Below are 25,801 nucleotides of genomic sequence, written 5' to 3' on the forward strand. Positions count from 1 at the left end.
TCTGGGAACTTGAAAATCAGTGAATTTCTGTTTTCCAATACAGAATTCATATTCCAGTAAAAAGCAGTAGGAAGCAAGCATTTAAAAATATTTGGTATACTTAGACTTTTATCACCATGCAGCTTCTTATGTTTTGATATCTGAAAATGCTCATTTGCATTTCCTCAGCTGTACAGATGAGGATAGAATTTATTAGTATCTGAAAACTTTCATATGGATATTTTTAACTCATTCTAGGAAAATGCAAATTTTCTTCTACCAAACTAAAAGCTCTGAAGTGATAAAAATTGACGACAATAAATATTATAAACATTGCGCTTTAGAATGGCGCTTTGAGATACATATTTAATTTCACAATGTCGTAGTTATTTCAATGCTGCTTTGCAAACTCCCTCAGCGTACTCTGAAGAAACGTGGCTGAAAGTGCAGTCAGGAAGTACCACATTCTAGATAAAAAATGGTAAAAATGTAAAAAATGCCAAAACTTTAAAGAGGAAACATTTTCTTTTGAACATAGAAACATATAAAGCAATTACTTAATTAAAAAAAAAATGGTGCTGTTAAAATCATATGTAGATTTTAGGATTAAACTCTGAAAATACTCTAAGTCAGTCAGAAACAGTATGTTTCTTTATTTTCAGTTACTTAAGAGGATCCTTACGTTTACATGAAGGGAGTTCTGATAAGCACTGCTCAAGTGCAAGCCCTTACATGCATAAGATTCCAGATACAGAAATAGTTTAGTAAAAATATACTCCTTTACTGATAGAACATTGAGCCTCAGAGGAGGCTTAATCTTTTGCTGAAGGTCACATACACTGTTGGGATTTAGGAGTGTGACCTCCTAAATGATTCCATCTCCCATTCTCAACCTTTTTTATGATTTTAATACACCTTTCACAGGAAATAAAACTACATGTATTCCTGATTTTAAGTAATATATTTCAACATTAAAACTCTTATGTCTTTAAAAACTGAGTTTGGTTTTCTATTTTAAGTGTATGCTTTGTGCTGGAGTTAGATTGAGTCACCGCTGAGCAATCCTAAGGATATATATTGCAATATGATATATCTCATTTTCAAAAAATTGTCAAAACCTTGTCAGTCCAGCGTTGAATCCTGTGGATAGTCAGATTATTGGTTTTCATTTCTATTTAGCAGGAAACAGTACGTGCCCTACCCTTACCGGTGCTCGTGTGTTACCTGTGACTGCTAGCAAGCCCAGCCTTGGCAGCGAGGACAAGTTTTCACTGAAGTTAATCAATCACAATTGAAAACAGTTACTTGTTGTTACTGGGAGACTAATCCTTGGAGCAGTCACATGAACATTTTGTTCTATTAATGCAGCAGTATGTGCTGTTAGCTGAATCCTCTTCCTGTGCTGCACTGTCTGTTCTGTTGATAAACAGAATGTTATGTCCCCTCTGTCTTTGATCTGATGATGCCTGTGCCATGCTATTACTGCAATTTTTGGAAATTTTTGTGCTTTCACATACCGTAGAGGAAAAACTGAGTGGCCAGGAAAGCAGAGAAAGAGCGTGGGGTGGGATTTCTTTAAAAATTTTGATTTTTAAACATTTACTCTTTGCTATTTTTCAGTCATTTATATTGGCTTTAATTCAGAGTTTAAGACTGCTTAATGAAGAGACTGTTGCAAAGTAAATTTGAAAAAAGCTCTCCTTTTCGTGCAAAGGAATACAGGGGGATATACAAATAAAGAGAAATTCAGTAGGGTATATGAAAACCTCTATAATTTGCTTTGAAAAAATCTCTTTCTCATTTTGAGCATTTTATTATTCTGATTTAAAAGTCCCTTCAAGAAACACTTGTTCTACTGTAGTATTTTTTCTATTTGTGGTACATTAAAAGTAGGTTAACAATATCTGTCCTGTATGTTTTGAGCTTTTTGTGTGGACTCTGCATAGTGCAAAACACTAATGAAAGGTTTGTTAAAGAAGAACATTGTTGTGTGTACACAAAGCACTTTTATAAGTGAAAGATCACAGTGAAGTCCTTTTAAATTAATGCCCTTTCTAGAAAATTCAGTGTGAATGAGAAAATATTTTGTACATTTGTTTATCAACCGCACAGTCCTGGTGTAAAAAATGTAATTCATAGCTGTAAATTATACTTGAGTTATTTAATATGTGGGTGAATTTTTCACAAAGCTTTTATTGAAAAACTACATGTGCAAAACAGTGTCTTAAAACTATGAAAAATACATATTGCCACTGTGTAAAAAAGTTAAAATTTCTGGGGGAAAAAAGGGCAGTGAATGACACTGAATTATCTAAAAATTTAAGCAATTTTTAATTAATTTGCAAGTCTTTGGAATGTTGTCATTTATATAAGATGATGACAAAGGTGATATATGAGTGTCTGCATCAGGATATTCCAGATTAAGCAGAACCTACTTGAAGTGGCTGTTTAAAATTACCCCTGATAGAAAATAGATTTTCTTTATTATGATAATGGATCAGGAAATATTCCGCTGAGAATTGCAAGGAAGCTCAATCTAAAATAGTACAGAAGTACCATTTAATATAAATATGTATTTTGTTTTTCTCTTGCAGGTGTGATGAATGCAGGCTTTGCTACCATTTTGGCTGTCTAGACCCTCCTTTGAAAAAGTCTCCTAAACAGACTGGATATGGATGGATTTGTCAGGAATGTGACTCTACATCCTCCAAAGTAAGTTAATGCACCCTAAAAATAGTTGTAGTATTCTGGTTTTCAGAGTTTTACTTAGTATCTGAAGTTTTTTATGAAATGCTGTGCATAGGTTTGTTCTGTTAGAAGGTCATAAAATAAAGATTTCCGATTCTCTTCAAAATAGGTATTAAAAAACCCAGAGCATATGCAAAATGGAAATATTCTTAATCAGTAAAGAAAATTTTACTATCCTAGTTAAATGCTTGTTTTTGACGTGCTCTCTGTGAGAAAGGTGTGAGTACAGATACTGTATCAGCATTGGTAATATTGACAAGAAAGAGTATTTCAGGAGTACTACAGAAAACACACCTGTAAGGACAGAGAAAATGCATGTGTTCTCTAAACAAAGGAAGGTGATTTGAATTACTAAATATTTTTCTTTCTCGAAAAATTCATATGATGGTTATCAATACCTTATATTGATTGCCATGCCTTGTTCAAATATAACGTAAAACTAGACCTACATTTCTGGCATGGATTAGATCTTTAATAATACTGAAAGTAATAGTATTCTTTTATAGTACTGAGTTTTCAAAAAATAAAGATTTTGATTCTTTGTTTTTCTGCATAGAAGCTTCTTTAGCACTGGTATTCTTTTCTGTCATCACCATAATCTCTGAAGAGACACTTGCCAATTTATTTCATAAGTGTATTTAAACATCTCATAAGTGCATAAATGCATCTGATACCTCAGTGTAAAAATAAAAGAGTATTCTAAAAGCCTTCAAGATTTTTCATGTTACTGCCACTTTGTATTTCACAGAATTTTTTAGCTAGTAAGTACCTCAGTATTTGGATACAGAGGGACACAGCTGTGATGAGATGTTCTCATGTGTTACTTGTCAGAATACTTGGATAGTTAAACTCTGTCATGCATTTACCTATAAGATTGGCACATACAGAATGTTTAGGGAATGGTATCATTTTTTGGTTTGCTGGTGTCCCTTTGCAATTGCAAAAATAGGTTATTCAGTTTCCCCTTGGGGGATTAATCAAATTGTTGTTTTGTAAGGAGGTACGGAGGCAGACACAGGAAATTAGCTGTCCACTACAGTTTGGACATCAAGCAATCTTTCTTGAATACCACTTATATGCAAGAGACATTCCAAGAGTGAATTAAAACTGTTATTGAATTTCTGTCACCTGCTTTAACTAAAATGGGGTCCTGATAACATGAGTTAAAATCTTGTGTCTCTTGTATTCTTGAATTGCAAGTAAACAGAAAAATCCAAGGGTTTGTAATTTCTAGTTGTGTTTTTCTGGAGATTACTACATTGTATATCAGGTACAATTTTTAGCTACTTTATGAGTTAATCATTAATTATTATTTTTAGCTACTTTATGAGTTTCATCATTAATTATGATGGACTTCACTTCTTGCAGGGTGTGTGTTAATTTTAAGGTGTGTTGAAAAATAGAATGTTTTAAAGATTAAACAAAATTTTTCAGTAGCATGATTCCACATTTTGTGTTAATCAGTGATTATTACAAATTTTAAAAATATTCGTGTGTCTGATTTTCATTTATAAAGATTTTTAATGAGTAAATCTAAATAAAGTCTCTTGCACTTTCAAGTACGGGCAATTAGAATTGCATTTGAGTGAATATGTAATGAATATGAAAAATACTGAAAAAATTGTCTTATGGGGACTCCTTGTGGTTTTGTTTAGTCACTTTCACGTAGCTTTTCTAGAAAGCTGTGCAGGGAAATTACTCTGATAAAGCTGTATTGCCCTATATATTCCCCAAAGCCTTTTTTTGGTAGCTTTTTTTCTGTTTTATACTATGCAGTGTAATAAATTCAAAAAATATGGTATCAGGTTAAACTCCTGTCAGCCATAATGTGAACCTATATTTTAAAGGACTAGGACTTTGTCTTGTACTTCATAATTTTCAAATTCTTTGTTCTACATGGCTTTAGGATTGTGTATTGTATATCTGTGATTTTTCACAGCCAGGGGAGCTGATATGCTAAGGCTTTTTCTACCCCTCCTCAGAGGGGGTGATCTCTCAAATGTGTGCTTGGTGCTCAGAAGTGAACAAGTGTAGAGAAAGTTGGGTCATTTGCTGCACTCTGCCTGACCTGTGGATGAATTGCAAGCCTGAGCTACTGATGATTTCAGTCTCTCAGTCACTCACTGCATCCAATTTTTGATGTGTCACAGGGAAGTTGCTAGTATAGATTATAGCAGCAAAATGGGATTGAATTTTCTGCTTTGGACAAGGAGACTATTGTTTAGTTCTCATTCTTTTGACTTTGTTCGTCCATTTTGGTCCAGTTTAAATCACTTATAATATACGTTTTAAAATTCCCAACAATATATCTTCATTAGCACTATAGGGCCTTGAAAATAATTGGTAGGTAAATGACCCTATTTCAATGACAAGAGAGGTCATAGTGCTGAGCTTATAATGGCTGTTAGTTTTTACTTCTAATTATGAAATTCAATTTTAGATGTTCAGGAAAAGTTGCATTCTGCTGACAGTAAATAATACTATTTTATTTTCAGATTTTGCCAAGCACTTGCAGGTGTCAGCAGTACAAGGCATGTAATTTGGCAGTAATAAACACGTGGTTTAAATTGTTATCTAGCACAGACATTGGACGTGCTACTTCCATTTTGCTCATCCTAGTTGCAGGACTCTCCAGCAACTGTGTCAGTTTTTCCACCAACATAGCATATTCCCATATTACCCTGCCTGTCAAATAATAGACAGACAGTGACTTTGCTGCAGGGCATGAGGGCAGCAGCTTCTCTGCTGGTAATACTTGCTGTCACTTCTTTGGAATGGGTGATGCTCACTACTAAGGTCTGACAAGCTCTCTCATCTCAAAAACATTGTAGATTTTGTTACATCACATGAAAGCTGAAATAAACTTATAAGGTCTCCATTTCTATAGCACTGTCCATTCACCCTGCGAAAGGATTACAGTGCACTTCAGGACTGCCAAACAGCACTAGAAATCATGATTTTCCTGGTATTTTTTATTAGTGGTATTCAAGCTTAATATAGACACTTGTTTCAACTTGTTCTGATTGAATTTAAGAAAGATAAATAGAACATAAACCAAAAAATTCAATATCATGACATGGTAATATTTGGTAGGAATAAATGTGGTGTGACCATTTTTTCATTTATATACAATAAGATCTTATCATGAGGTCTCTTTATTATTAGATGTGGGCTTCTTTCTGTTGCCTTCCAGTGAAAAAATACTGTTTGAAACATCTCCTCCAATTTTAAACTTTAGCAAGGACCAAGGCAGTAAGGAGTTTAGACATATTTTCATGGTGGTTACACTGACCATGCTAGTTAAGTTTCTGTCTGCTCATCTTTGCATATAATCTGTTTTGCAAAGCACTGCAGAGTGTATGTGTCAGGTTATTATTTGAGTGCTGCAGGATCAGCTGCCTCATCTCTAGACTTCTGTTTAGTTTCCTTTTATTTCATTTCTTTACTGTACTGCATTTTTTTCAGTGGAAATAAATTGTCAGTACACATGTCAGCACGGAATTTTCATCTAAACCCCTCAGGAAATATTTTCTGGAACTGCAAATACACAACACACCAACCCTGGCAAGTAATATATTTTTGTACACATTTTGTGTTCAAAAGAAATCATGGATGATTTTGCTTATTAGCCAGGTAGAAGCATTTCTTTGGGTATATTTTGCTTTCACACAGCAAATATGCAAATGTATTTTGACACTGTTAATATTACCTTATTAAATGTTTGAAATAATATTTTACGCTTAAAAAAAATTTTAATATGTAGAATGTATTTCAAACCTTTATATTTGGTCAGATGAAAAGAAAAAAGTGCACAATTCAATTCCTGTAGTCCATGGAATTTTATTCTAATCAAAAACAAAGTTGGTGATTAAGAATGTCTGTGAGGAGTGCAGAAGTGCCTGATCTACTCCTGCATTGTGTAGGTGACAATGTTGTTATGGTTTATGGAATTTTATCTTTTTCACTATGACTTTTCTCCAAACATGGGAAGCATTTCCTCACACATGTAGTTTCACTCAAGTGTGTTGAAAATTAAACAATGAACCCAAAGACCTAATGTTAACCTCCCAAAATTTAGGAAATACCGAAGTTGAGGTGGCATGCAGTGCTTTAAGTGCTTTTTTGGCTATGTGTGACTTTGCAGCTTTTAATCACTTCATGCTATGATTTTTTCATTTTCTTTCATAGGACCCCTGCCTTTTCTGATTTAGCTGTTGGGGGTCACTACAAGGGATTAATTTGGGTTGAGAATTAGGAGAAAGTCTGTCTTTAAGGTTTGCAAGGCATGAGAACTGAAGCAATGATTTCAGAACAAAAAAGGAAGTTTGACCTTATGTTTGAAGTAGTTGAGTTGTTACCAACAAATTGAATTTCATCTTTGTCTCACCTCAGAGCTGCTGTGAGTGCTAGCCAAAATTAACATTTTCAAATGTTTAGTAATTTTTCTCCTCATTTACTCTTGCCCAGCTTGGATCCCTTGGTCCAGTCTGTAAAAATGCTGAATTCTCTGAGCTGAAGTGGGAGACAGTGTGTATGTATGCACAAGAAAACCCTGTTTGAATGTGACAGATGAGGTTGGCATGCAGTAGTAATATAGCTCTTAATCATGCCCTAAGTATGTTTTACATGTGCTTATTTTATCATTCAATACAATGCAGTTTTACATTGTTGTATCTAAAACGCGTTTTAAAAAATATGAAAAAAAATCTATACAGGTCTTTTGAATTAATTTAGACTTGCTTCAATTACATATTCTGCCAAAGGATGGCCCTCATTTCATCACCTTAAATCACAGAGATCATTGCATCTTCTTTTGAGGACAGAACATAGAAGCAAATGTACTGCCATCATGGCACCCAGCACTGCAGCTGAAAAATGATAAAAGAATGCTCCTAATAAATCTACTTGCTGCTTCAAGCAGAACTTATTATAATGGGAAAAAATGTTCAGTTTCTATGCAACATTTTTCAGCCAGAACTTAGGAGTATTTTAAGGTAGTTTACAGAAAAATTGCATAGTGGAATTCACTAACTGCATTTTTCTTCCATGGGTGTGAATATCATGATCTATGTTATGATATGGTCATAAAGAATGATAGAATTAGACATTTTTGTGTTGATGTATTTTAAAGTTTCTTGAGAAGAGTTTAACTAACACTTTGGTTTCTTGTGTGATGTAGAAAGAAAGATTTTTTTAATATAGCAGCTGGATAATATTTGGTTATTTTGAAGTCATTGTTGTCTTCCTAGGTTTGTGAGGAGCGGTAAAACATTGTCACTGGAGTGAGTTCCTCAAAATTGAACAAGAGAAAATACACCAAATCTGTAAGGCCATGTGAAAATTTAACAAGTCCTTACACCACTTATGCTCTGTTTTAAGAACTTAGCACAGAAATGGGTTTCACTACCAAGATGGTAAAAAAAGTGTGAAATTTTAGTGTATCGCAGTATCACCTGGCTGAAGTATTGCCAAATGTGTTTTAGTATTTGCTTCTGAGGTATCATATTTAAAAAAATGAGTTGGCACAGCCTCTGTTATTTTCTGGCAAACAGGTATAATACATCTATGTAATGAATAATTTATACCATAAAATGTTCCAAAAATAATCAGCCTTGAAATTAACTTAAGTTGGGGCTTGATTTATGAATAGCAAATAAGTTAGTTCGTTGTAAATCCCCAAATTAATCCAAAAACTCAGATGCACTTAGTTGGCAGAAGATTCCCATAGTCTAGGTGGAAGGCTTACATTTCAATAAAAAAAAGAAAAAAAAGAAAAAGAATGGTTAAGCACTGGAAAGTATTTGTGGAACAGATGCTTACTTTTAGTATTTTGATTCTTCTGTGCATCAAAATCAATTTTACCAGTTCAAATATTTCCTGGTGCTGACTGCCAGATCCTCATCATGGGCTTATAGTGCTTGTAATTTTAGGTGCAGCTTTACTGTATTAAAAAAAAGTACCAGAAAATTATTAATACAATATAGCATTGTCTTTCACATGAAAAAACATTGTCTGAAAAAGTCTCTTTTTGAAAGATGATAGTGCAACTAATACCAGCCAGATGTTTAAAGAATTAAGAAAATGGAATATAGGGCTGTTTTTTTAAATGTATTATTGTTGTTTCAAATGCAAAACCAAATTTCTGATTCTGAAAGATAACACTGAGATAGATCAAAAAAGTAAGGTACAAATAAATTACCAATTAGGAGTGCAAAGTGAAATACATAATTTTTTTCTTTGCATTAAACTTTGACAAAAACCAGCAGTTAAAATAAACCTGATAAGTCTCTTTTCCCTGTGGTATGTTCTTAGAAAATTGAGATTTAAATATGCACTGCAGTTTCAAATTACACTTTTTTGAAAAAAAAAAAAAAGAAAGAAAAAAAAAAGAACAATTTTAATGGCACTTGGTCCAAAAATTTTTTAGTTTACAAGTTCATTTTCTTCCCCCTATTTTTTGTTATGCCGAAGAAGGAAGAAATCCCTTGCTGCTTACCTTCATTTGCTCTTTTTCATAGACAACCCAGCAATATAGAGTTTTCTCCAAAGCTGAAACTTGGCACAATGTTCTTGGTCTTAGTGTGAGAGCAGTAGTTCTTCACAAGCTGCTCCATCCCGCTTGTGTCCCTCTCCACAGGAAGCTTCAGGATCAGCCTGCTCCAGTGGGTTCAGGAGTCCTGCCAGCACAGCTGTTCCAGAGTGGGCTCCTCTCTCCATGGGGACACAGATCCTACCAGGAGCCTGCTCCAGCACAGGCTTCCCACAGGATCACAGCCTTCTTTGGGCATCCACCTGCTGTGGTGTGGGGCTCCTCCAGGGCTGCAGGTGGATCTCTGCATCCCTGTGATCCCCATGGGCTGCACTGGCACAGCTGCCTCGCCATGGGTTGCGCCATGGGCTGCAGGGGAATCCAGCTCTGGCACCTGGAGCACCTCCTGCTCCTTGTTCTGCACTAACTTTGGTGTCTGCAGAGCTGTTCCTCTCACTCCTTTCTTCAGGTGCTGTTGTGCAGGTTTTTCCTACTTCTTAAGTACATCCTTGAGGCATCACCACTGTTGCTGATGGGCCGAGCCTTGACCAGCAGTGGGTCCCTCTTGGAGCCAGGTGGTGTTGGCTCCATCAGATGGAGGAGAAGCTTCTGGCATCTTCTCATAGAAGCCACTCCTGCAGCCCCCTGCCCTGCTGCCAAAACCTAGCCAGACAAACACAATAAAAAAATGAAGCAGATTTATTTTTATGAGGCTTTGTATCGCACAAATCAAATTATTACTGAGGTAGTCCTACTTTTCAAAAGTTGTCTTGATCATTTTGCTTTGTTGTGATGAAAAATACATTGCTGAAGTAAAAAGCTGGATGGCTGAAATTAGAAACAAACTTGTTCATTAACAATTGCTTTGGTTAAAATACACACCCAAGTCCAATTGCTAGTGGAACTTTTAAGAGGTACCTGATTAATATAAAAGTGGAAACAAATCATAGACAGCATAGAAGTTGTACATTTTTAATACATGTAATCTAAACGTACACAATCTAATATTTAAATGACTAAAATCTAGTTTATGTATAATAAATAATACTTACTCTAAGGTAGTGGATAAGGAAGCAAAATCTCTTCATGGGCAGCTGTTCAAAATGCTGCTGCTACTCTGTATCTTCTTTAGGTTATGCTTCTAACAAAATCTGCTTGCAGTTATGGTTTATCTGGGTAATAGCTCTGCTGCTGAATCGTGACTTACTCTTCCTAAGCCATGACAAAATGAAATTACAGCCTACGTGGCCTGTTGCTGTAGTACTGAGAGGCAAGAAATCTCTGCTGGGAGCTGGCTGCAGTTGGGCAAAATCCAGAAATCAGCTAGTGTCATGATTGAAATAAAGCCACTGAATGTGGTTTTATGCTAACACAGCATGAAAGGCTAAAACAACAGAAGCAGTTTTTGAGCTCTGAGCAGCACAGCACAACAGGAAGATTTTATACATCCTCTTTGGGGTACACCTGTGCATATTCTCAAAGAATGTGAGAAGGTTGAAAGAGGAGTAGTGTATAGGAAGGACAGAAGAAACAAGGTTGCTTGCACCTTACAGAACTGTAGGCTTTCTCTTTCTTGCTTTTGAAATTTGATTTCTAGGTATGCACAATATTGGGAAACACTGTGAATTTTGGATATTGAAAATGATATATTGAAATTTAAGAGACACAGAAATACTGGTTTTAATGCAAATTTTCTCATTTTACATTCCTTTTCGAGTGAAGTCACAAAAGGAAGATACATACGTGTCACAGTTGCTTCATGGTAGCTTCCAAAGAATCATAGCTTACAGCACTGATGTACATTCAGATTTACTTTTGTCAATCCAGTTTTCTTCCTGCTTCTGGAGTTCCCAAAATAAGGAGCTCATTGGGTATTGATAATTAGACACTTCATGCTGACAGTGGAGCCATAAACAAATTTATCAATAAATTGTAATTGATCACCACTACTTTCAGCTAATAATCAGTTTGGAAATTCAGATTGTTATACTTAGTTAGTAAAATGTGTTGAATTTGGAAGTGTCTGAAAAAGTATGAATTAAAAAAAAAGCTTGTAACTGACCTCAATTTTTAAACCTTTTGAGTCTTGATTAAATTCTTGAGTTAGATGAGATATGCTTCCAGGAGAACAGTATTAAAAAAACCCCATTTCCATTGTGCATAATCTTGTTTGATTTGAATATTCATCAAGAATTAAGCAGTCAACAGGAGATTGCAAGGTGTGTGCTTTGCAGTGACATGAACATGGACTCCTGATGTGCAAAGGTGTGTCTGGAGGCTGGTGGCATCCTTTTGCACCCTAATGTTGCAAAGTGCTGTTCTGTTGCTTCCAGATTTCTGAGATAAATTTCTTAACCTAGGAATATATTTCTTGTCTTACATTTTGCATAGAACTAGAAGGTATGTAATTAAAGAATTATATCTTTTAATTCCTCATTAGTCCAGCTTTATTACTCTGCAGGTTATTTTAGCACATCACCTATACTCATATTCTATATGACAGAAGAAGAATTAGATCTTTAATTGTTAGTCTCTGTATAAGATTTGAACACATTATCATAGTTACCCAATTAAGTACTCATGTTTACTCTCAAGGTTGATTTTATTTTCATGACTTTCAAAGAAATGTAGCCATATATGTCACTTTAAGTAATGTGTCACTCCTCAGTATAAATTGCTAATGCTGCCTGGGCAAAATCTAATCATATTGAACAAGGAGAGAGAAAAGTGGGGCGTTTATGAAGTGCTAGGCAAGTAATGAATTCTAGTACAGTCAAGATTTGCTTTTCATCGTCATGTTAGATAGTGGAAGTGAGGTTCAGTTGCCATTCTAAAACAGAAATTCTCTTAGTGGTAGCCACATTTAATCACATTTCCCAGAAGACAGCTGGATATTGCCAATTCGTGCTGTGTCAGCCACTTTCTCTGCAAAGGAGTATCTCATCACTTGGATTTTAGCATTCTGTAGCAGAAAAGTTCCATCCTCTTAAAAATGGCTCAGCAGATAGCTTGTGTGGGAATATAACTGCAAGAGCATTACAATCACTTCTACCAAGAAAATGCATGACTATTACATGGAATTTTAAGATGGCTTTTGAAAAGATTTTCACAAAACCTTTAAAATGTATAGTGCATTGTTAAATTCTAGTAGCAATTAAGTTTATCTTAGATTTTGTAGTAAATGTGGCTTTGGTAACTGTTGAAAATTATTATCTGGTTCAGTGGTTAGAAACATCTTTGTGCGTGTTTGAAAAGTCTTAAATATACTTCAGCTGTGACAAACATTACCAAAAGATTTTATGTGTGGAAAACCTTGGAATCTGTAGATATCAAAATTTTTTTCTAGCTACTAATCTCATGAAGATGGAAGGGCAGATGTTATCCTTTCAGATGTGATATAAATAGCTGAAGAAAAATGTCAAAAAGAAGATAAAATAGCAAGATAACTCCATATTTATGGACAGTACCCACAAGTGTACTTCGAGTGAGTTAATCACATCACATACTTATTTTGGGAAAGAGAAGGGTGTCAGCAGAATGATACAGTCATTGACATAATGAATATTAAATCTGTAACCAATCCAATGCAATAAATAAGGATACATGTGAGATACTAATATTTACAAGCACATTTTGAATCACTTGAATATGCATTTGCCCTACCACATTCTCCTACTGCTTAATATCTCCACTGCTTGTTTAGTTAAATGTATTGCACAAGACAGAGGAATTGCAGAACACAATGATGTTCTAAATAATTTGTTTTGTAACTTGCTGGTGGTAATAAGCTTCTTGAAGCTCTTTAAAATGTTTGTTTTCATGTAATGGTAACTTCAAGAATCTTAACATTTAAAGGTAATTATGAGAAAATACAAAAAGATTGAGATTTGGGAGCTGTGGTCTATTAATCTGTTAATAATTCTCTCACTGAATGAGCTAGTGACCTGTTATTGTTTATGTGCTTTCTGGGTATAGCATAGACAGAGACTGAAAAGCTCCTTTAAATAAAAATAGAAAAATAGTCAGAAGACAGTAAATATGCTGGCTAATAGACAGTGAATGATTTTACCCACTGACTCATCCCTCCATGCAAAACAACCTGCTTCAGCTAAAGAACAATAAAATGGTTTAGGCATTCCCTTGGGAATATTATTTTGAACCCTCTTAAGAAGAGGAGGAGGGAAGTGAGCTGAGATATTCGCTATGATATGGAATGTGTTCACCAGTTAATTCAGGGCAGCAATCAAACCATTGTCTGAAAATAAGGCATAAAATATGTCTGTCTCTCTTATGTTCTCTCTTTTAATTTGGCAAAAATTATAATGGAAAAGGTAGGGATGATTCCTAAACCCCAGAAAGCTTCCAATGAACCTCAGGAGGAGGAAGGGAGACTGTTGATGATCCAAGATAACACTGCTGAACTCTGAATAAAGCTGGTATTTAAAATACCCTTTTATTTTGGAAAATCCTATTACTAGCTTAAATGGTTCTACATTCTGGTATGCTGATTTTGATGGATTTTATTTTGGTTAAGGTCAGAAATGCATTTTTGAAAAGAATCACCCAGTTGCCACCACTCGCTCTGCTTTGGTTCATATTGTGCAGTGGTTCTAGGAGCGTGCAAAGTGAATTTCTGTCAAGGGGTGCTAAAGCCTAGGGTGTATTCTGACTGCTAATGGGCATGCTGTCTTCATGACCAAACTAGCTGTACCTTTGAAATATGTGTTCTGCATCTGGCTGGTCCTCAACACCAACTGCTTTGCCCTAAAGAGCTGCTCCTGTCACACCACAGTTTCCTGGTATGAAGTGACTCTTACGTTTACTGTATTGAAGATATATTTATGTTTCAGTTTCATCTATTAAAAGAGTTGTTTATTCCTATTTTGTTAAGATAATTAGTGGAAATCTTGTATTAGTAATCTCAAGATCAAAAGCCTAAAAATTAATACACAGATCTATATTGCTAGGATATCAAATTTTGTCATTTGTCTGTTTGTATAAGCACTGTATGCTTTTGATCTACAGTGTTAAGGAACCATATTTAAGAGTAAGGGACTTGCTGTATGTTTTCTAGTACAGATGAGAAAAAAAAAAAAAAGGAATTTTGTCTGGTAGGAGTAATCTCTAGGAAAAAAACACCACAGGGAAAATATAAATATGCTTCTAGGAATGAGGCAGTAAAGTTGACATTTTGTGTGAATTTAGCCTCATCATTCCATGTATCATTTGCAGTGTTCTTAATTAGGGAAGAATGGGGAATTTCCAGGCCTTTATGAGGATGCTTTAAAGCTGCAGCAGTAGTTGTAACCTTTCAATTCCTATGAGCTCAGCAAAAGACAGCTGATTAATGTCACATCTTAAACTGTGTCAACTGGGCTGTTCATTCCCTTTTTCAGTAAACATCCCATTGTCAGTGCAGCTCAGTGTGCCAGCATAAAATATCCTAGTGTTTTAGCTGGCTACTTTAATTAATGAGTATGTATCTCTGTTTACTAGTATAAAATTAAATGGAAATTTTCTTTTATTATTCTAGTGACTAGCATGAATGAAAAAATCAAGCGCACCCACAAAATAGTGTTGCTGGCATTTGTTTGAAGCTTCTCAAAGGATGTGAAGGATACTTTTTTTAATTTGGCATATTCAGATATTAGAGAGATCTCAGAGTGTGTAGGAAACATTTTTATACAAAGCTTTTTATAGGAAGCTATTGTTAATTCACTCTTTTAAAAATGTTTTTATAGCTTTGAATGTTTTACTTTTCTGCTTTATCAGTTGAAAATAAATGATGGTATTTTTTAAGAAGAGAGAAGGATAGGAAGAACAGGAGTGAGAAAAGCATGATGACAAAAATAATGGGACTACAAGAAGCACCGTTGACATAAAAGGAGATCTGTAAGCACACACACATTCATAAGAATGAGAAAATTCCACTTGGAAAATACACAGAAACCCTTATAGGGGAGAATGGGGTGACTTAAGAAATAGGATTGCAGCAAAGTGGAAAGGAGGATTTGGGGAACACACTGAGAGCTTTCTCCTGGAGAAGGTTAGAGTGCTTATAGAAAAAAAACTCTGAAAAAACAGGTGGGTTCCATGTAAAGTTAATTCAGAGAGCTATAAAACTTACGTAACAAACTTAAACTGTAAAAAAGGATGTACTGAGCAATCCCTTTCTTTTCTATTCGTTTTTGTTCTGTTCCCTTTATTTTTCTATTTCATGTTGCCACTGAAAGAAAATTCTGGAAGTGAGGAGATATGAAAACAAGTCTTGATTTAAAAAGTAGCCTTTGACAATTTTGTGATTCTTTTGGCGATCACACATTTTAATATAACGCTGTTTTGCATTATGTTGGGAAAATCTGGACTTCAAGGAGTTGAAAACCAAGAATCAGTGCTGATGAAGATGTAAGGAGCTAAATAAATATTACTTAAAGGACTTCTCAAAGGTGAAAAAAACCCCCACAACCCTATGAATGTGCTGACCCTGTCTTGAGAATTAAGTTAGATGGTACAATTTAAAGCTTTGTTCCAACATCTGACAGACACACTCTGCATGCTGATGCATAATATCTGAAGATTGTGTGCTTGAAAGAAAGCCTTTTTTGAGCTACATTCTATTTTTGTTAGAATAAAGCAGCTGCTTTTTGCAGCATAGATCTTCTCAAGTGTTCAATCTTCTCATTCAAGTTAAGAATTAGCCAAATATTGTGAGCAAATTTTGTGTATGCTTTCTTCCAAGCTGCTGAAGTAGACTAAAGCAAAGTATTTTGACCATAAATAGTGCAAATGTGCAGCTTGACCCTAAGAGATGAACGGAAGTTTTCTTCTGTACCTTACTCCCAAGTTGTCACTGCCTTAGTAACGCAAAAGCACAGAAAGTTTGGAGCATTTCAAACATGGCTTGAAAAGAAATACAGCTGGGTAAAACTTTCTTCTAGAGAGTCTATATGAAGGGATGCTATGATCTGCCCCTGATCATTTCTGAAGGAATAAAACTTTGCTTAAGGAAGGAGACAACTGCAACCCCAAATGTAGCTTTACTAATGGAGTTACTGTAGCTGCAGCACTGCTGTCCAGGAGTGATACCAGATGACCTTGTAAATCTGTTGTTTAGAAGGTCTTGTTTTAAATGTTGGGTGTAAAATGCCCATGTAATTTTGTAAATATGTCAAAGTCAGTAATTGCAATACTATCTAACATGCATACAGCTACACAGTAAACATGTACGCAGAGTACCAGATTAATGTTACATACACCTATAGTGTGTGAGCTGCAACAAATCAGAGTCCACTTTACTATGGCTCTAGATACTTGTGCTGTGCTTGAGAATTTGTTTTGCATCTCCTGAGGTTTGGATTTGGGAGTCTTTTTTTTGGATGGTGGAAAAAAAAGATTGGAGACATCAGAGCTGTACCAAACAGGCACAGGGAAAATGAAATATCCTGATCCAGCTGTAATAAATTATGTGTGTACTGTCATAAAAAGCTTTTTGAACTAAATAAAATAACATCTATAAACTCTGTCAGGTAAAAAATGAGGACAAAAATAACTTTTTAGGCTATAGTATCTGCCTGTAACCTAATTCACAATACAAAAAATATAGCAGAACAATACATAGGAAGGAAGTGTGGACAAAGAAAGGGAGAAAGTACTGAATTAGTCTTACATGCACTGATAATAGCACAGTACAGCAGTGTTGCCAATATATTAATATCCTGCAAAAGGATATTCTTATAAAATCTGTTGATCTGGTGCACCAGATAATTACCAAATGATGTAAGACATAGGACATTTAACGCACACACACACACAAAAAAATAGATACTGGGTTTTTTGCTTTAGTGAAGAAATTGTAGAAATTCCTGGTGATGATATACATGTTCATACAGAAATTTTTGGCAATAGTTTAAGCCATACTATATCTGTGGTCAGTAGTTTTAATTCATGACAATAACAGAGAAGTTGTTTTCCTTATTTTATACACACAGGATGTGTTTAGTGTTTTCAGTGGCTATAATTAGAAGTTTAATTCCTTTTTTTGTATTCTAATATGGTTTTATTAATTACCGCATTTTAAGAGATAATTTTTAATACAGTTTAAAGACTTCTGGGGTCAGAAAAGGCAGCTATTGAAAGGGTAGCTAAAAGAATAACTTTTGAATGTTGGGAAATAGTGAATGGTGAGAAAGAAGAAAGGAAATACAATAATCCAGGAGACTTTGATTGAGAAGGTGGAGAATTCAGTCCCACGAGAGGTAGGATTAGTACACTGAATAATGGAAATGTAGAAAATATGTGCGCTAGAAAGGGGAAGCTAATTCAGGTTCCAGAGGTCAGTGAATGATAATACCTTCAAACAGTAAAATGTTCTTCTGTTTTCTGTTTCTATTTGCATGTGATAAAGTTAGGAAAAATAGATACGAAAAACATTTTGAGAGTGCTCTTTCTAGTATTGTTTTTTTCTATTTGAAGAAGGCATCCAGAGAAAACAGATGACCCTGTTTCCTTTCATAGTTTAATCAAACACTTCTAGCAAAATACTAAAAGTAGCAGCATGCTTATTTTAAAACAAAAGTTAAGGTGGGAATTCACCTTTTGCACTTGGAAAGCTGGGTAGATTTCAAAGATGAAAGTATACTTTGTCAGTGCTGTAGTTTATTGGAAGATAAAGAGATAATAAATTGGAACAGGTGGGTATTTATTGGAAATTTTTACCCTTATTAATTCCTTATTAATACCCGTATTAATTAATACCCTTATTAATTCTTTATATATTGCAAAAGGTGTTTGAAAAGAAAAAAGGCAAAACTAGTGTGAGGCTAAAGAATGTAATTTAATGTCTGTATTTGTAAAACAGATAATTATATAGGTTTTTGTTTTGTTTTTGTTTCTAAAAGAAGGCAGAGGTTTTAGACACGGCTTAGGGTTTATTGCTTGAACTGAACTGGTTTCACAGTGAGCAGAGAAAGAGACCTTGTTGTGTTAACAGTGTATAAACATAGAAGTATCATCCCCTTCCCCAGAGAGAGAAAATAGCCAAGGACATAACAGTGTTGCCTCTGTGACTGGCAGCATAGGAGGTTAGCACATGAATGTTAGAGGTTGCATTTGTAATTTCCTATCTTTGGAGAGGGCAGAAGAAGAGAGGATATTGTCAGATGTTGAATAAAAGCAGCATGAAGAGAATGACAAAGGCATAATAAAAGACAAAGGGAAATTTTACAACTGTGGAGCATGACTTAAAAGTTTAAAGCCCATATTCTTGCTTCATTAACTAACCCAGGGTAAAATCTGAGGAATAGCAAAGTGATTGATCTTGCATGTGAGTAGATTGAGATAAACTCTGTGTTTCTCCTTGGGGATTTGCTTTGGTCACCTGTGAACTGTGGCGAGCTACAGAGACCTTGTCTGCAGCAGATCTTCTGAAATTCTGGCTAAGATGTTGCGAATACTTTCAAAGTATACCCCTGGGGTGTGAGAATAAGAACAGCAGGAGTGGTTGCTCTGCTGCTGGAGTGATGTTCCATGGTCTGGGCTGGAGAGGCACTGTGTGTCTGACCCAGGAAGGCTTTTTCTGTGCAGGCTGGAAATGACACTCTGTGAGGCTACCAGCACTTTAGCACTTCAATAAAAATGTGCTAATTTCATCCCATAGTGCTTCAAATCTAAGAACCTGTCTTCATGTTTCAGAAGGGCCTTTATTTCCCCCTCACTTTTGTAAGTCTAAAGGGGGACAAGTATTTCTACTTTGTTACTGTTAGAAGTCTTTGTTAGTAACTTTGGCGTCCAATTCATTACTGCAGTCATGTTTTCACAGCCTGGTGTGAGAGATAAACCCTTTGCAAATGAAGACAGCATCCATTTTCTTTCTACCTCAGGCCACACAGAATTGATTGGGGTAATAAAATGATAGTACGATGTAATATACTGACGGCTCTTTAATTTGAAAGCTAGTTCCAGGCTGATTCAAAACTTGTTTAAAGCTAATTTATGACTTGTGTAATTCTCAACTGGACCAAGGTAAAGGATGATATATGAAAAACGATGCAGAGCTAACATAATATATTCAAACCTGTCAGCTTGAAATCATCTATAAAGGATTTGTTTCAATCTCATTTTAGTTATGTTTTAAAGAAGCAATAGCAGAAAAAGTAGTGGCTGTTAGGCTGGTGTGAAGACTGTTGTAAGACACTATTTTTCCATCATCATGTTTCAAATGGAAGTTCTTGAGCTTTTTAGGAAAGTATTTTATAGATAGTTTAAAAGTATAAAAATATACATTGCTTTTTCATTTTCTTTAAAATGAGAAGTAATGTCGGGTTTCTATTTTGTTAAGCCAGTATCTGTGCTGACAGTAACATGGATTGGTAAAAACAGCATTTTGCTACCATGATGTTCACTGTGTGCTTTGGCTGTATATGTATATACAGACTACACATGTCTGTATATACATATCTGTATTCTATTTACATATACCACACATACCTGTATATGTGTCTCAATCTGGAATTAAAGGTCTGGTTTTTGAAAAGCAAAATGTGAGAATAATGAAATTCTTAAATTAAGTCACAGCATCAGCGTAGCATAAAACATAAACATCTCCCTTTGAAATCTATCACTTTCATGTGGCTTGCAGATGAAATCCACATCTGTTCTGTATGCATTATTGATTCTTCAGCATACTGTGCCAGTGTTCCTTCTGCACAGAAAAGCACAAAACTGAAAGCACAATGTGTGCTCCTGTATGGTAGATGCAAAGAGTAAATACACCAATTGGAGTGAAGGGAAGAAGAGAACTGAATACTGCAAAAACTAGTAAGCAGATTCTATCCCAGGACTAGAATATCTGATTTGTTATGTATTTGTGTCAATATATAATTAAAATACAATTTTTTGCAGAAAAGAGATTGATCAAGCCTATGCAGTTGTGCTATCTTAGACTGCATGAGCATTTAGATCACAGGAAAACAGCCACAGTTAAAAGCAGGACTACCTTTCTTGTATAAACATAGTAGAATATCTACACATTTCATTTCCTCTTCAAGGTTTTGTAAGTCCAAGAAGGTTCATGTTCTGAGGAGCTTTGATCAAAATCTGCATTTTTCAGGAAAAAATTTATTACTGAGAATTTGGAATTTATTTTTTTATAATGCACTTATATTTTCACAAAGTATTTCTACATTTTAAGGAAGCTGGAAGTACCATTTAGTGGCTTTCCCCCATAATTTTTTAATTAATATAACTAAATACTGTGATTCATTATAAAGCTATGGATTGATCTGACTGACTTCAAAATGCAGGTTTGTGATTTTCATGTGTAGTTTGGAAAATATAATAATGATTAAATGAAGTGGGAAGGGCTTAAGCACCAGAAAGGACATGTACCAAAATAGTTACTGTAATTATATGTCCATAAACCACCACGTCCATCACTGCTATAGCTGAGGCTGACAGATCAATGATAATGCCATTGTCATTGTTTTCATCATGAAGGACCTTGAAAAAATAATAAAATTACTTTAAGACAGTAAATTTTAATTATTTTTGAAGTATATTTTTCCTTTTAACACCTCCTTCGTAAAAATACCGATGCAGGTCAGTGGTAGTGCCTTTCCAAGTGTAAATGATTATAATACTTTTTCCAGTTGTTTTACTTGCCAGAGTACAAGTACCAGGATTTCTAACCAAAACTGTTGCTCACTTAGCCACCTACTCATAACACACCTGGGAGCAGCGCTGTAAAAGTTCTCATTTGCACCTTGCAGCATTTTTATGTGGTACCATCCGCAAAAGGATCTCATTCCACTTACTGAATGTGTCTCTTTCTGAAAGCTGTATTTCACATATAGTCAAGCTAGTTCAGAACAGCATAGATTGCCTGTGTTGCATATTTAGATTGCAGAATAGTCTGGATTGGAAGGGACTCACAAGGATCATCAAGTTCATCTCTTCAAGTGAGTGGCCCGTACTGGGATCAAACCCAGGACCTTTGCATTATTAGCACTATGCTCTGACCAACTAACTGTGTGAAAAGAGATGATAAAACCAGAGCAATTGGGAAGGGAGGCATATTTGCTTGGATTGGTTTCTGAATAATAAAGTAAATTAGGCTTCCATCCATCTTTCTAAAAATAGAAGTATTAAATTAGCCAGCTGGTTCTTAGGAAAAGGATAGCCAAGCTGCTGGGGAAGAAGATGCTCAAGATTTGATACAAAAAAGAATCCATGGACCTGTTGAGACAAAGAAATGTAACAGGAATGTAAGCTTACCAAATTGCAGTTGCTCAGATAATTTTTGAAAAATACTGTTTATTACTTTAAAAAAGCACGTAACTGAAAATGGTTGCCACCATTATCTGGCCACAGGTAATAGCAGCATAACAAAAGCTTGTTCAGGTACAAAGTACAAGCAGAATTCAAGGAGAAAAATCACTGAACCAACGGATTCAGACAAGTGTATAATTTTCTTCCCGCAGATGTGTTTGTTGCTTTTGTTTTTGTAAGAAGCACAGAAGAGCTTCTGGAAACATATTGAGCTGATAAATGGCATTGATTTAACTTTTTCAAGGAGAAAACAGTACTGTTCTGTACTCAGAGTGAGCTCATGGCTAATTGAGTAAACAAGAAAAAATATCCTCATCATCATAGTTCACTGGGATCAAACTGAGGTGGCCTTTGAGAGAGAAGATTTTTGCCTCTACAAGTCTGGGGAAACCAGTGAGCTGTCAGGATGAACATGATGTAAATTTCCTTTTGATGGCCAAACTGAGGTGGCCTTTGAGAGAGATTTTTGCCTCTACAAGTCCGGGGAAACCAGTGAGCTGTCAGGATGAACATGATGTAAATTTCCTTTTGATGGCATATATAGCATGGGGAAAATCAGACTTTTATTATCAGAGTACTAGAGATGTTTCTCCTTGCAGCTCACTCTGGCTGATATTTTTCGTAGATATCTCATTTTTTCTTTTGTTCCACAGATCCAACATTATGCCCATAAAACTGTTCAGTGCAATGGCAGTTGGACTTCACTGTTAACATTTTAATTGATGGTATTCTTTAGTCTTCACTAAAAGCTATTTTTTTCTGAAAGCTGTTTTTTTTCCTAAAATATCTTCCTCGAATTTTAAAGTGTCATGTCACAAAATGGCCCAGAGCATCCTTTTTTGACATCACAGAGAGGTGATGCAATGAGAAAGGTGTAAAACATCTTAATTAGAAATATTTAAGCACAGAAGTATTTTTTCCACTTTATAGTCTTTGGGAACTCCATCCATGTGTTAATTTTTTTACAGTATCTGGTCTCACCAGATGTGATTCTCTCATTCAGTAATGGTTGTTGGACCAGTGCTCACTTTTTCCCTTTCCATGCAATGGGCTAAACTGCAATTGCTGAATATTATCATTATGAAATTTTAATTTACTTCTTACAGGTTGTTATGTTTGAAAACTTAATAATGAGCTCTGCAGCTTGCAGTTTCCAAAAGTATAATCTTGATTTCATAGCAATTAGTGAATGTAGAAAGAAAGTGATATATCAAAAGCACATACTCTGCTTGCTAAGTGACATCTAAAATACCTTCTGTAATGAGCATTACGACAAGCACAGTAGAGATTGTACTGACTAGTGAATTTTTTCTCTGCATTAAAATGTCTCAATCTGTGCTGTTATCAAAGCCTCTGTGTGAAGCAGTGAAGGTATTAAAGTGGCTTTTATTTTGAATGATTAAGTCATGTTTCCTGGCAAAATCAAGGCAATTTGGAAAATAGAATGTAGATTACTTGAGAATTTTTATTTATTTTACTGTAATGTTAAATTTACTAAAAGATAGCAAACTCTACTAACTTCTTTAACTTTACCAGGTTGTGTGCTATACTGGTTTGCAGTGACTGGTAAAATACATTTGTTGGGGGTTGTTCTAGCATGGCCCAGCTGTTTTGCAGAAGCATCCTCCTGCCATAAATGGACAAAATGTAATATTCCCTTCCTTGCAGTTCAGGAGCAGGGGTAGGTATGGGTAAAAAACCATGCTGATTCAGAGCTTTGCAATTCTGAAATGCTATAACTACTTCATAAGTCTTAAAATGCTCTAATGAAGAAAATATTATTGTTTCAAGAGAAAATATATGACAGATGTTTTTTACTCAGGCAAAAGAAGTTGCCCAGAATAAAAAGAGTAGAGTTTCAGACCTCAAGTATTTTTTATTTTTCTCACTGTGCTTAAAGCACAGTTCCTCTGGGAAGTCTCATTTTTTGGCGTGCCACATCAACACGCTGCTGAGGGGTCTGTTTGTGTCTGTTGCCCTCAGGACTCCGAGCCGTCAAATGAGGTGGTCTCAGAGGCCCCAGGTAACGTGGTACCCTCTACCTCAAGAAGTAGCTCTGAAGAGCTGGTATCGGTGGCACAGAAACGTCCAGAAGAGGTAGGACATTCTGTGTCTGTTTTTTTCCAAGATTAACTGTCGGGGAATACACATTTGCCTCTGTTTTTCATGCCTAGGGTTGTACTACTAATAACAGAGACTTTTTAAAGCTACAGCTCAGTCTCATACTCCCAAATAAACAGCATGCAAGACCAAGGTAAAACTCAGGACTATTGTTAATGTATACTACCTACAAGTATACTCCGTAATATATGCTACTTTTTAAATACTGTTTTTTACTGTCAGTAATTAGGATTTTTTTTTAATTGTTCCTATCTGACATGCCTTGACAGTAACAGGAGATTGTTAGATTCTGGCTAAATAAACTTCATTACACAGAAGAGTCAGAAATAGAAATCTGTATATAGGTATGTAGCTAGATACAAACTTCTATCATCCTTCACAAAATTTCAATATGTCTTACTTCCGTTTTGTGTGAAGGAAAGACTCTTTCTGAGATTGGGCCTTTCTTTGTTCTCTTGCTTTCAGAATGTGATGTAGTATGGTCATAAGTTCATACTTCCTGTTGCTGTAAGCAAGGGTGCCTGTAAGGTAGTTCCATAGGGCAGCCAATGACTTAGGGATGCACTTTTCTGTGCATCCCTGTCATTGTACACTATGGCTGCAGGAGAGGTTGTCTGTAGAATTCAGACTCATAACTTCATTTCACGGTGGCAATCATCTTCCCAGAGAACCATTATTATCCCTAAATTAACCTTTCCTGTGGGATGTAAGTTTTTCCTTTGTAGTAGCTTAACACTTAATCTTGGCTTATTCAAACAGTTTAGTTGGTATTATTACTATTCAAAATATATCAAGTACCAGGTATATAAAGACTAGTCTTTGCTGGGTTTTTTTTCTGAGATTTCTTTTGACTGTAATTTTCACAGGAGAGTATGAAGTGCTAGTCATAGGAAATACAATGCCATTTATTAGTTTAGTGCAGCCTTTAGATAAATATCTTAATTTCTCTGATAGTCTTGTCACTTTGCCTGAAGAAGAGCGAAAGTGCAGAGTGTGAAGCCAGGAGAATTCTTGTTTCCTGGAATAAGACCAAGTAGATTAATTTATTTTGGGATATCACTGCATATTCAAAGATAGAAAGTCAGGTTATCAAATCTAAGCAGTCCTGAGGCTAGAGTAGTGCAAGCTTTTAGTAATACTTTTTTTATGTATTCCTGAGTAGCAGAGGGACCTCTAGTCTGTGGAGAGATGTAGGATCTGCCTCTTAATTCTCAGCTTTGTCAACTTACCTCACTCCACTGGAGAAATTAAAATTGAGAGCACAGATGATGTTTAAAAACAAAAAGAGAGGAAAAGTCCTGCAGAAAGAGGAATGAAACATGGTTAGTTAGTAAAAGGTGACTAAGAGGAGGGTGAGTATACAGTTTTTGCTTTTGTGGAATAAAAGCAGCTTAGCTGTGAGGAAGAGAAAACTTCAGAGAATCAAAAGATGGAAGTACATCATTCAAAATTTTCAAACAGTTCAGTAATAGCTCGTGGAAGCTGTTTTGCTGAATGTGGGGTCATGTGGTTTATAAGGGACTGAGACCTTCTACAATCATATTTACTGCAGTTGTACAAAAGAGAGAGAGGTGAGTCAGAAAGAGTTTTGTGGTTGGATTTGCAGGGAACCTTGAGAGGGGAGCACCAGTATGCTGAATTTGCAAATTCAGAACCCACCATGAAACAAACCATCTAAGTTACTCATGGGTAAGTCAGCATGATAAACAAACATTTGTGAATTACACCCTAAAAATCAGGTCCAAAAAGAGTTTGCAGAGCTTGACTTAAACTAATGTCTTTTTATTTTTAATTTTGTTTGAAATCTTCTGGTACATTTTTCAGTATCTGCTTAATGAGCTAATAAGTGGAATTGACTACTGACTGGTGCATTATTTGTGTAATTTATGTCTCGTCTGAATTCAAACCATCAGCATTGGTGACCGTTGTTAAAGAAAATCTCAAATGCAGCTGTGGAATAGAGAAATATGAGAAAAGAGCAAAGCAGGCAAGGTGGCTAACAACAAAGGTTTGAAGGTGGAGAAGATTTGAGAAGGTTGTGGAAAGTGGTGTTCAAAAAGAGTCTTGGGCTTGCAAATGTGAGGACGCACAACTTCGAGT

At 35.5% G+C, this 25,801-nt stretch overlaps 1 protein-coding gene across 3 annotated transcripts in view; it reads left to right on the forward strand.

The window, feature by feature from the left end:
* PHF14 (PHD finger protein 14) overlaps positions 1 to 25,801 on the forward strand; it is a 161,631-nt gene that overhangs the window by 103,840 nt on the left and 31,990 nt on the right. Inside the window, exons 17-19 of one of the 3 annotated variants that reach the window (XM_041466581.1) lie at positions 2,574 to 2,691; positions 23,564 to 23,677; positions 25,308 to 25,390. In XM_041466581.1, the coding sequence (XP_041322515.1) occupies positions 2,574 to 2,691; positions 23,564 to 23,677; positions 25,308 to 25,379 (304 nt within the window). In that variant the 3' untranslated portion in view covers positions 25,380 to 25,390. The remainder of the gene's footprint in view (positions 1 to 2,573; positions 2,692 to 23,563; positions 23,678 to 25,307; positions 25,391 to 25,801) is intronic. The other 2 variants (XM_041466580.1, XM_041466582.1) reach the window with 2 other exon arrangements.

The sequence above is a fragment of the Pyrgilauda ruficollis genome, unplaced genomic scaffold (assembly GCF_017590135.1).
Source record: "Pyrgilauda ruficollis isolate IOZ18807 unplaced genomic scaffold, ASM1759013v1 scaffold2, whole genome shotgun sequence".
Taxonomy (NCBI): domain Eukaryota; kingdom Metazoa; phylum Chordata; class Aves; order Passeriformes; family Passeridae; genus Pyrgilauda; species Pyrgilauda ruficollis.